Raw genomic sequence first — 11656 nt, forward strand, 5'->3', positions numbered from 1 at the left:
ACCCATTGATGAAGCCTGTCTCATAAACCAGCCATAGGACACTAGCTCCATCCAATAGAGTAATCACACGCAGGCTACACCTCCCGATCCTCTAAAGACTCCCAGATTGCGGCAGTCTACAGGAACATCTCAAGCCCAATTTGGCTGTGCAGTTGCTCAATAAAACAGCATTCATGTTGCAGGAACAGGTTATTCTGCAGGGAAATTTGGCAATTTTGTTTCCTGATTCACATGAATTGTGCCAGGAAATAAAATATCTCCATATGGCGACACAGTAGCAGCTAGATGAACCAACATAGGAGCCCTATCATGGCTTCATAAAAGATAAATCCATAAAACATCCATGTGTATAAAGCCTGAGGCCACTCAGACATTCCAGTTGTCTGTTATGTTTTGAGACCAGACAAATGGAATTGACGTCCAAAACGGCTCTGATGAATAATAACACAAGCGGAAGAGGCGCCCGCTGATTATTTACTTTGTCTGGGTTCTTTTATGTGTAAGTTTTCATAAAGGAAATAAAAGTTCTGTATGATGTCCCGTTCTTCCCTTTCAGATCCACTTTGGACATTAATTACTTTTCTCTTTTCATCAAAACAGAACAGACAGATGGAATTTCAAAACAGAAGTGTAAAAGTAACCTTAAAGGGAATCTGTCAGCAGGTTTTTGCTGTTTATATGAGAGCAGTATGATGTAGGAGCTGAGACCCTGATTCCAGTGATATGTCACTTACTGGGCTGCTTGCTGTAATTTCAATAAAATCAGTGCTTTGTCAGCAGGAGATTATCATTAGACCACTAGTTGTCTTGTGTCATGCAGGCTTCCTGCTATGTGTAACCCCGCCCCCACCATTATTTACCAGCTTTCTGCCTATGCACAGTGTGCACAGATATCATCCAGTCAGTGGTGTAGGCTGATGTATACAGAGCTCAGCATTTGGAACTACACCAAGCAGACCAGCAAGTGATATACAGTGGGTACAGAAAGTATTCTTTTTTAATAAATTTGCAAAAATTACTACATTTCTTTTTTTTTTCAGTCAAGATGGGGTGCAGAATGTACATTAATGTGAAAAAAAAATGAAATTTTTTGAATCTACCAAATGGCTGCAATGAAACAAAGCGCGGGTCTGAATACTTTCCGTACCCACTGTATCAATGGAATCAGGTTCTCACTCTCTATATTATGCTGCTCTCAGATAACATAAAAACCTGCTGACGCATTCCTTCTAAAGACATTAACAATAGGTTGGTACAATATTTAAAAAATATACAGATAGAGACAAAAGCAAAAGACCTTGTGAAGATGATGGTGGAAGCTGGTAAGATTGTGTCAATATCTACAGTGAATCGAGTACTGGATCAACATGTGCTGAAAGGCCACTCTGCCAGGAAGAAGCCATTGCTCCAAAAGAAACCTAAAAAAGCCAGATTAATTTTTGCAAATGCGCACAGGAACAAAGACCTTAATTTATGGAGACATGTCCTGTGGTCTGATTAAACTAAAATTGAACTTTTTGGGCATAATGACGATCGTTACGTTTGGAGGAAAAAGGGAGAAGCTTCGAAGCCTAAGAACACCATCCCAACTGTGAAACATGGAGGAGGCAGCATCATGTTGTGCAGATGGCATAATGAGAATAGAAGATTATGTGTCAATACTGAATCCACATTTCAAGACATCAGACAGGAAGCTAAAGCTTGGGCGGAAATGAGTCTCCCAAATGGACAATGTCCCGAAGCATACTGCCAAAATGGTAACAAAGTGGCTTAAGGATAGTAGAGTCAATGTTTTGGAGCGGCCATCACAAAGCCCTGATCTCAATCCTATTGAAAATTTATGGGCAAAGCTAAAAAGGCCGATGCGAAAAGGTGACCTACAAACCTGCATCAGTTACACCAGTTTTGTCAGGAGGAATGGGCCCAAATTCCAACCAACTATTGTGAGAAGCTTGTGGAAGAATATCCCAAACGTTTGACCAAAGTCACTCAGTTTAAGGACAATGATACCAAATACTAATGAAATGTATGTAAACTTTTGACTTTGCAGTAAGTAATAAAAATGCCTTAATATATTCTCTGTCTCATTATTCTGGCATTTGGCAAATATTAATAACTATGGTAATCCTAATTGACCTAAAACAGGAAAGATTTATTCTGATTTCATGTCAGATACTGAGAAAAACACACAGATGTGTCTTTTTATATAGTGTATGGAAACTTCTGGTTTCAACTGTACACGCTGTGCATTCGGTAACATGATGCAAATTCCCCCTTGCAACAGTATCGATGGATCTTCCTCTACTTTCCTCAAGGCTGCCCTATACGAATGCGCATCCAAGCAGCAATTGCTTTAAAAAAAAACAAAAACTTGTTGGCAGAAATAGTATAAGCACAATTTTACTCCTAATTGCATAATTCCTCTGCAACTTATATAGAATTTTCCACATTTAAGCAGAATGGATTAACAGCGGCTATGAAGGATGTGTGTCTACTAATGGAATTCTGGCCATTTTTAATATAGTAAAAATCCTTTATCTTCAATTTGGACTTTACAGGTGGCAGATTTTTTTTTATAGGTGTCATGGAAAAACTCTGATCAGTTGTTCAAGATAACAGTATCCCAGAGTAAGTGGTCGCATTTCAGATGTTGCCAGCTTTATGTCAGTAAATGGCAAATTGGGACAATCTTTCCATTCTGTATAGACAAGTCTCTCACATACCATCCTTAAAAATGATCTTACTACATACAATATATTGACACAGTCATTTCTATTAGGTTGTTTTACTAATTTCACTTAGGTTGAGTTCCCACAATGAGTTTTTGGTAAGATTTTGACGGTGCATATTTTCGCTATGCAAGAAATGCAAAGTCTTCCAGTTCCAGCAAAGTGAATGGGATTAATAGAAATAAGTAACCTAATTTACATAATGGGTGCAGAAACATCAAAAACCCATCCTGGGAACATAGCCGAGGTAGATATTTCAATTTAATGATATCCCAAATTCTGGATGGTAGAGAGGACAGGATGATACTAAGGTTTCATCCAAACGTCAGTGATCTTTCTCGTTTAGCAAATAATGGAGGGAGTTTCATCAGCGTTTGGTCATTGATTCAGCTTTTATCGTCAGTTTATCATCATGGAAATAAAACTGATGGAGGTTTCTCAAGCTTCTCCCATCAAACATGGATGCAACCATGTGCTGTCCAAGTTTTTCATGGACCCAAAGACGTGTGGACTTGATCCATGGACGTGTGAACAGTCCTATAGACTATGATGGGTACATGCTCTATCTATGAATCTTGCCATGCGCAGGCGTGTACTACGGAGGATATAGAATGAACTTCAATCCAATATTTCGGCCAGCATGCAGCCAGTGGGTAAGGAAAGGGTGAATCAATCACACGAAAACTCCGCCCATATGACCCAAAACCGGTCCCGCCAAATTCAGGTGACAGGTTCACTTTAATGTCCTGACATTGGTGAGTTAAAGGGTTGATCTCAATGTGTTATCAGGAGCGCTTCTCTCCACTGCCTCCCGTCTCCCTGCTTGGCACGGGGCGGAGCGCTACTGATTGATTGACAGGTCGGATAGTGGCACGGTTCATTGCCAATTTGAAATGTGCACTTTCCGATGCTACAAGTAGAAGCAGCATTGCCCTTGCAGCATGAGAGTTGCTCAGGGACACTGAATCCACCAATCTGAACAGCTTCAGAAAAGCACTTTCAAGCTCCAGAGCAAAGAACTTGTACGCACTGCGCTCCTTGCCTCCACTGATAAACTGAAGACAAAGAGCCATAAAAACTAAAATGAAAACTCCCTCCGTACTTGATAGCCGGGAGGATTTTTATGAATAAGTATGAAAATGCAAAGTTGCTTGTATTTAGCACTTTGTAAACTTTCCCATTTATAAAGTTCGAAGAACCAGTTTAACTTAGGGATGATTCACATTTCAGTATTGTCATCTTGTTAACGAAGTAACTTATTCATTGGCATATATAATACTGTTAAAGGAAATCTGTCACCTGAATTGGCGGGCTATATAAATGCTCTGTTTTCGTTCCAATGGGCGGTTTTCCTTCTTTTTTCCTCCACCCCATCCTTTCCCGCTGTCCGCAATATTTTCCGGAATTGGAGTAGGTGTCCTCCATACTTTGCGCATGCGCAATGCAATCTTGTCTCGCACACGCACAGTATGCTTTGCCCATCTGCGGGCAAAGCCGAAAAGCATTACTGCGCATGTGCCGGCGCGCTATGTCCCGGAAGTTTTTCTCTGTGTTCCAGGACATAGTGCGCCGGCGCTTGCGCAGTTATGCTTTTCGGCTTTGCCCGCAGATGGGCAAAGCATACAGCGTGTGCGCGAGACAAGATTGCATTGCGCATTCGCAAACTAAGGAAGGCACCTACACCAATTCCGGAAAATATTGCAGACAGCGGGGAAGGATGGGGTGGAGGAAAAAAGAAGAAACACCGCCCATCAGACCAAAAACAGGGCATTTGCATAGCCCGCCAAATTCAGGTGATAGATTCCATTTAATTTACATAAAACCTGAGGATGTCCTGGAATTGGGATCGCAATGCAGATGAGAAAGTAGGTTGGCAATATGGTCATGTGCATTTTCCCTATGTACGCATTGAAATAACAGTCTGCAGGAGATATAGAAACGGCAGTCTACGTTATGTCTATAGTATCACAAAGAGCAATATACATATATTACCGGGGTTGACTAGATGGACACAAGTCACTAATTAACTTCACTTCCACTAAAGGCAGATTAAGGATTCTAGGTTGGTGCAGATAAATCCTGATAGAATCCAAATATGAAAATTGTCTCTTCAGAGAGGAATAGGACCTGAACTGTAGCGCCACCTATTGGATGTAGCAATCCTAACAGTCAATATCGACCCTTAACGAGCATTGCCACATGACTTAGGATAGAAGCCAAACCAGACACCCCAATTGCAGACACGTGTTTTGGGATGTTTGCCCCTCTTCAGTGCAAAGCAGGAAATCTGATTTTGCTAGGTAAGTCTCCTTACGCCAGGTTGGCACTGTCCACAAAGAGAAATGTTCCTTGATAGAATCCACAGACTTTCTGCAGCTAATGCTTGCGAATGGGATATGTGTTGCGGATTTAAGCTTTCAGCAGAATCGTTCAGCAAACAGACTTTGTGGGAGAAAGAATTACATTTGTGACACAACACGCATAATCTGTATCACCGCAATATGAATGATTACAGGAGGAGAATAGATGCAAACAAAGGTCATATAGTAAAGTCTAGAGATGCCACTACTCATATCATCAAACTGTATCAGATAAAGGGGTTTTCTAGTTTAAGAAATGTGAACCCCACTTTTATATATGTACGATAACATACGGAGAAGGTACTCACCCTCCCCAGGTCCAACGCTGGTGATCCACTGCTTCTCCGGCCTCTGTGTTTTGGTTTCAGCACTGATACCACGTCGATAGTGCACATCACCGTCCGGGTTCACTCACACTCATGTATAAAGCCGATAAAACAATCAGATTGCACTCTGACCAATGTTATTGAATGAGGCCGTGCAGAGCTGGATTTATTTTTCTCAGCTGTATTCGGCATAAGAAAAAAATTGCAGCATGCTATGATTTCACTGCAAAATCGGTACAGTGCAGGGAAAAAAAGCATGCCATGCGGACCATCAGTATGGCACCCAATTTTTATGGACACATTACTATTCTGCAAGATGGGAAATTATGAATGTTCCTGTAAAAAGATTAATAGCTGCTGAGTATAAAAACAGATTGTATACGGTCAGCACACGGATGACAAGTGGATGAGAATGGAACCGAGTTTTTATACGTTAGTGCGACCGTACCCTCACAGCCAATCACTGAGCTCGTTAGATTGTGTAGTCTACATCATTAATGCTGCTGAGCTGAGTGATTGGCCGCAACAGTAATGTGTGCAGGGGCGGACACAGACCGTGCTAGAACAGTATATGATCCCTTTGCAGCCGAATATTTCATCATCATGCACCCCTTTATATGTCTGTGACAGGAGCTTTTTTGGTTTTGGCCACCTTACCGACTAGGCCCCTATTGGTACATCCGCCCCTGGCTACAAGCAAAACACAGACATTGGAGCAGCAGTGGAGAGCCTTAACAAGCCAGGGGGAGGGCGAGTACTGGTCCTGCTTGTTATTATTCTGCATATAGAAAAGAGTTTGTGGAAAACCCCTTTTAGGCTACGTTCACATTTGCGTTGTGCGCTGCTGCGTCGGCGACACAACGCAAAACGCAAACAAGAACGCATGCAAAACGCATAGTTTTGCGACGCATGCGTCCTTTTTTTGCCGGATTTTGGATGGAAAAAAATGCATCTTGCGGCGTCCTCTGCGCCCTAACGCTTGCGGCAAAAAAGACGCATGCATCACAAAACGCATGCAAACGCATGTCCATGCGCCCCCATGTTAAATATAAGGGCGCATGACGCATGCGTCGCCGTGGTGGCGCCCGACGCACCACCGCAAGACGCTAATGTGAACATAGCCTTAACACAGTGCCATCTGCTGTACAATCAAGACCGTCCCACTAGATAAGCCTGCAGCTGTTGTATAGCTGAACAGTATGAACTGCATAGAGATGATGTTAGGGAAACTGTAGTGATGTCACTATGAGTCGGCTGTGACCAGCACATGGCTGATATGTTCACCTGACGTCACAAAAGTTGGCACGTCACCACATACGGAGGAACAACAAGAATGGTGGCAGACATGAGACCAGTGTAAAGGGAAGAATTTGTAGCAGAATTGATGTAGTAATTATATTGTACAGGTTACAACGAGCGCTGTCAAGAAGCAGAGGAATGCCCCAAATATGCAATTGATGAAACATAACGGTGCACCAAACTCTTGGCCACACCAAGGGTGCACCAAAGCCTCCTCATTTATATATGAATTAAAAATTATTTTCTCAGGCACTGTACCAGTAATAGGTACAGTACTAGTATGGTGGTTATAGGGGATAAGTCCCACATAACACTATATAGCCCCTTCAAGATGCGTTTTGGGGTGATGGATTCCATTTAATGCTGAAAACAGAAAAATATCTGAATGACGGAATTTTGTTTTTTTCGGTTGCGACACTTAACCCCTTCCCAAAAGAATACAATAAAACGCGATTAAAACATTGTGCCTTAAAATGGAATGAATAAAAAACTTCAGCTTAGTGTGCAAAAAGCAAGACCTCATACAGAACTATGGACAGAAAAAGAAATGAGTTACGGGTTTCAGAATATGACCGCGGAAAATTTAAAAATGGTTTTTCATCGCTAAAAAAAATGAAAACAAAACTGGACAAGTTTGGTATCTCACCATAAACGAACTGATCTGAAGAATCGTGTTGCCGGGTAATATTTACCTCACAATGTACGGCGTAGAAAGAAAGCCCAAAAAACAATGGCAGAATTGCGTTTATTTAACCGCACTTCAATAAAATGAATATCGTAGTAACATACAGCTCAATTTTATAGGTATCATCTGTGTGTGAATTTACTCTAAAAATAATTATTTCTGTTTTCTATTTCTAGAGCAGCCCCTATCGGGCAACGACAATGGCAATCATATTAATTTTCAACCTGCTTATCCAGAAAGAAAATCAAGAAAGGGGTAAAGGCTGCGGCTTGTCCGCTTTTTTTGCGCTATGTTACATCAGAGACGTCACATTTTCTGAAACATGTATTCCTCCATTACCGCTGTGTACAGATACTTGTGCTGCAGCCACTATATAATCTCATGACATAAACGGCTCAGAATAAATCCCCCTGTAATCCTATTACTGGAGGTAACCACATGGGATGGCACCGGCATGGAAGCGTCTGAAGCGCCCCGCCACATGCTCATGGGCTCGGTGACAAGTACACACCATCATTTTCTCCCATCACAGCAGACCCATGCTTGCAGACATATATGTATACATCAGCCGGGAACCTATACTGTATACGGGGGTGTTGACAATGCAATGTTATAATAATGTTACGGATCTGACACCTATGTATAAATATTGATGTAGTGGAGCTGATTTGTAGAGCGAAGCAGAGCTGACTGATGATTATATTCTGCCCCAATTTTTCTAGGCTAATGTCGCCCAGTTACGTTCTACAAATTGCTCCGCTGCGAAGGAACCTATAGAGCTGAACGACACGAGGGACGCAAGGCGGCTTTATATAGAAAGCAATGAGGCGATGATGTATAGGAATAATTTCTACTCACCCTCAATTGGTACCTCGGGCACCAGCCGACCTCTCCCGACCTGCTGAAGCTGGAACGCTGCGCGCACCTCATGACAACTTGGGGGGCGCTCGGATGGCATCGATGGCACTAAACTGAGAAGCAGGAGGAGGGGCACAAGCGACATGGGCATCTCACCAAGCAGAGGGGTACACGCCGTGTGCACCAGCCCCTATTTACCTGTAAACCACATCTATCTGCCAATGTTCTACAGACCAATGCCTACACACCTAGGCAATGCCCCATGCCCTCATCACTCCATGCACATTTTGCCAGGGCACAATATGACAGCTGGCTGACAGGTGGCAGGCCTGGCCTGTCTGTGCTATGGATGGCACCTTGGTAAGGGCTGAGTATAGTCCAGTCTTCTATTTATTTGGCTGCTGCCAGCTTCATTCTGTATGAGGAGCCTCAGCCTGCAGGACAGCTCCCTCCCTCCCTCACTTCTGTACTTCTGCCTCACTTCATGCCTCCCTCCAGCATGCTGATCCTCAGCCCCTCCCTGCCTCCTCACTCCTCATCCCCCATTCACTCCTGACCATTTAACTCCCCACTTCCCAAGCAGCCCTCTCTGCTGTCACCCATCCTCACACTTCTGAGTATGGCTGGGCGCACTGTCCACATCATGCTGTGGCAGACATACATTGCATATGTCCTTCCGCTTGTTGCAGCCCACCCTACACACCGAGGCCCGGACCGCTGACACAAGTGGGGTCAACAAATCAACTGAAAGCCACAAGTGTAGGAGCCGCATTCAGTGCAACATGCTCCGCATAACGCAGAAGCGATGACTGTCAGCCCTGCAGACGATAAGTCACCCAGTTCTGTTAGAGGAGGGAGGTCAGACGGCTTTTCTGGAGAACCATTATAATAGCATTAGTTATTTTTAACAAAACCATTAATTCCATTGTGCTGTACATGTGAAAATGGAATGGTCACGTACATATTACATATACAGTACACATATATATTACAGAAACTGACAGGTACATAGGGGAGACCCTGCCCTCACAGGATTACATCTACAGGATAATGGGACAAGTACAGAGGGGGGAGGCCCTGCCCTCACAGGATTACATCTACAGGGTAATGGGACAGGTACAGAGGGGGGAGACCCTGCCCTCACAGGATTACATCTACAGGATAATGGGACAGGTACAGAAGGGGAGACCCTGTCCTCACAGGATTACATCTACAGGGTAATGGGACAGGTACAGAGGGGGGAGACCCTGCCCTCACAGGATTACATCTACAGGATAATGGGACAGGTACAGAGGGGGGAGACCCTGCCCTCACAGGGTTACATCTACAGGATAATTGGACAGGTACAGAGGGGAGACCCTGCCCTCACAGGATCACATCTACAGGGTAATGGGACAGGTACAGAGGGGAGACCCTGCCCTCACAGGATTACATCTACAGGGAAATTGGACAGGTACAGAGGGGAGACCCTGCCCTCACAGGATTACATCTACAGGGAAATTGGACAGGTACAGAGGGGAGACCCTGCCCTCACAGGATTACATCTACAGGGAAATTGGACAGGTACAGAGGGGAGACCCTGCCCTCACAGGATTACATCTACAGGGAAAGGGGACAGGTACAGAGGGGAGACCCTGCCCTCACAAGATTACATCTACAGGGTAATGGGACAGGTACAGAGGGGGAGATCCTGCCCTCACAGGATTACATCTTCAGAGTAATGGGACAGGTACAGAGGGGGGAGACCCTGCCCTCACAGGATTACATCTACAGTGTAATAGGACAGGTACAGAGGGGGGAGACCCTGCCCTCACAGGATTACATCTACAGTGTAATGGGACAGGTACAGAGGGGAGACCCTGCCCTCACAGGATTACATCTACAGTGTAATGGGACAGGTACAGAGGGGAGACCCTGCCCTCACAGGATTACATCTACAGGGTAATGGGACAGGTACAGAGGGGGAGACCCTGCCCTCACAGGATTACATAATGGGAAAGGGGACAGGTACAGAGGGGGAGAGCCTGCCCTCACAGGATTACATCTACAGGATAATGGGACAGGTACAGAGGGGGGAGACCCTGCCCTCACAGGATTACATCTACAGGGTAATGGGGCAGGTACAGAGGGGGGAGACCTTGCCCTCACAGGATTACATCTACAGTGTAATGGGACAGGTACAGAGGGGGGAGACCCTGCCCTCACAGGATTACATCTACAGAGTAATGGGACAGGTACAGAGGGGGGAGGCCCTGCCCTCACAGGATTACATCTACAGTGTAATGGGACAGGTACAGAGGGGGGAGACCCTGCCCTCACAGGATTACATCTACAGAGTAATGGGACAGGTACAGAGGGGGGAGACCCTGCTCTCACAGGATTACATCTACAGTGTAATGGGACAGGTACAGAGGGGGGAGACCCTGCCCTCACAGGATTACATCTACAGGATAATGGGACAGGTACAGAGGGGGGAGACCCTGCCCTCACAGTATTACATCTACAGGGTAATGGGACAGGTACAGAGGGGGGAGACCCTGCCCTAACAGGATTACATCTACAGGGTAATAGGACAGGTACAGAGGGGGAGACCCTGCCCTCACAGGATTACATCTACAGGGAAAGGGGACAGGTACAGAGGGGAGACCCTGCCCTCACAGGATTACATCTACAGAGTAATGGGACAGGTACAGAAGGGGAGACCTTCCCCTCACAGGATTACATCTACAGGGTAATAGGACAGGTACAGAGGGAGAGACCCTGCCCTCACAGCATTACATCTACAGGATAATGGGACAGGTACAGAGGGGGAGACCCTGCCCTCACAGGATTACATCTACAGAGTAATGGGACAGGTACAGAGGGGAGACCCTGCCCTCACAGGATTACATCTACAGAGTAATGGGACAGGTACAGAGGGGAGACCCTGCCCTCACAGGGTTACATCTACAGGGTAATGGGACAGGTACAGAGGGGGGAGACCCTGCCCTCACAGGATTACATCTACAGAGTAATGGCACAGGTACAGAGGGAGAGACCCTGCCCTCACAGGATTACATCTACAGGGTAATGGGACAGGTACAGAGGGGAGACCTTGCCCTCACAGGGTTACATCTACAGAGTAATGGGACAGGTACAGAGGGGAGACCCTGCCCTCACAGGATTACATCTACAGGGAAAGGGGACAGGTACAGAGGGGAGACCCTGCCCTCACAGGATTACATCTACAGGGAAAGGGGACAGGTACAGAGGGGAGACCCTGCCCTCACAGGATTACATCTACAGTGTAATGGGACAGGTACAGAGGGGAGACCCTGCCCTCACAGGATTACATCTACAGGGAAAGGGGACAGGTACAGAGGGGGAGACCCTGCCCTCACAGGATTACATCTACAGGGA

The 11656-nt window shown here is 45.2% G+C and overlaps 1 protein-coding gene across 2 annotated transcripts in view; it reads right to left on the minus strand.

Annotated features, from left to right (window-relative positions):
* The window catches only part of LOC138638471 (glypican-5-like), a 494253-nt gene extending 485297 nt beyond the window's left edge, over positions 1-8956 (minus strand). Inside the window, exon 1 of one of the 2 annotated variants that reach the window (XM_069727800.1) lies at positions 8258-8956. In XM_069727800.1, the coding sequence (XP_069583901.1) occupies positions 8258-8408 (151 nt within the window). In that variant the 5' untranslated portion in view covers positions 8409-8956. The remainder of the gene's footprint in view (positions 1-8257) is intronic. The other variant, XM_069727801.1, reaches the window with a different exon arrangement.
* Positions 8957-11656: the final 2700 nt, after the last annotated feature.

This window comes from Ranitomeya imitator, chromosome 5, assembly GCF_032444005.1.
Source record: "Ranitomeya imitator isolate aRanImi1 chromosome 5, aRanImi1.pri, whole genome shotgun sequence".
Taxonomy (NCBI): Eukaryota; Metazoa; Chordata; class Amphibia; order Anura; family Dendrobatidae; genus Ranitomeya; species Ranitomeya imitator.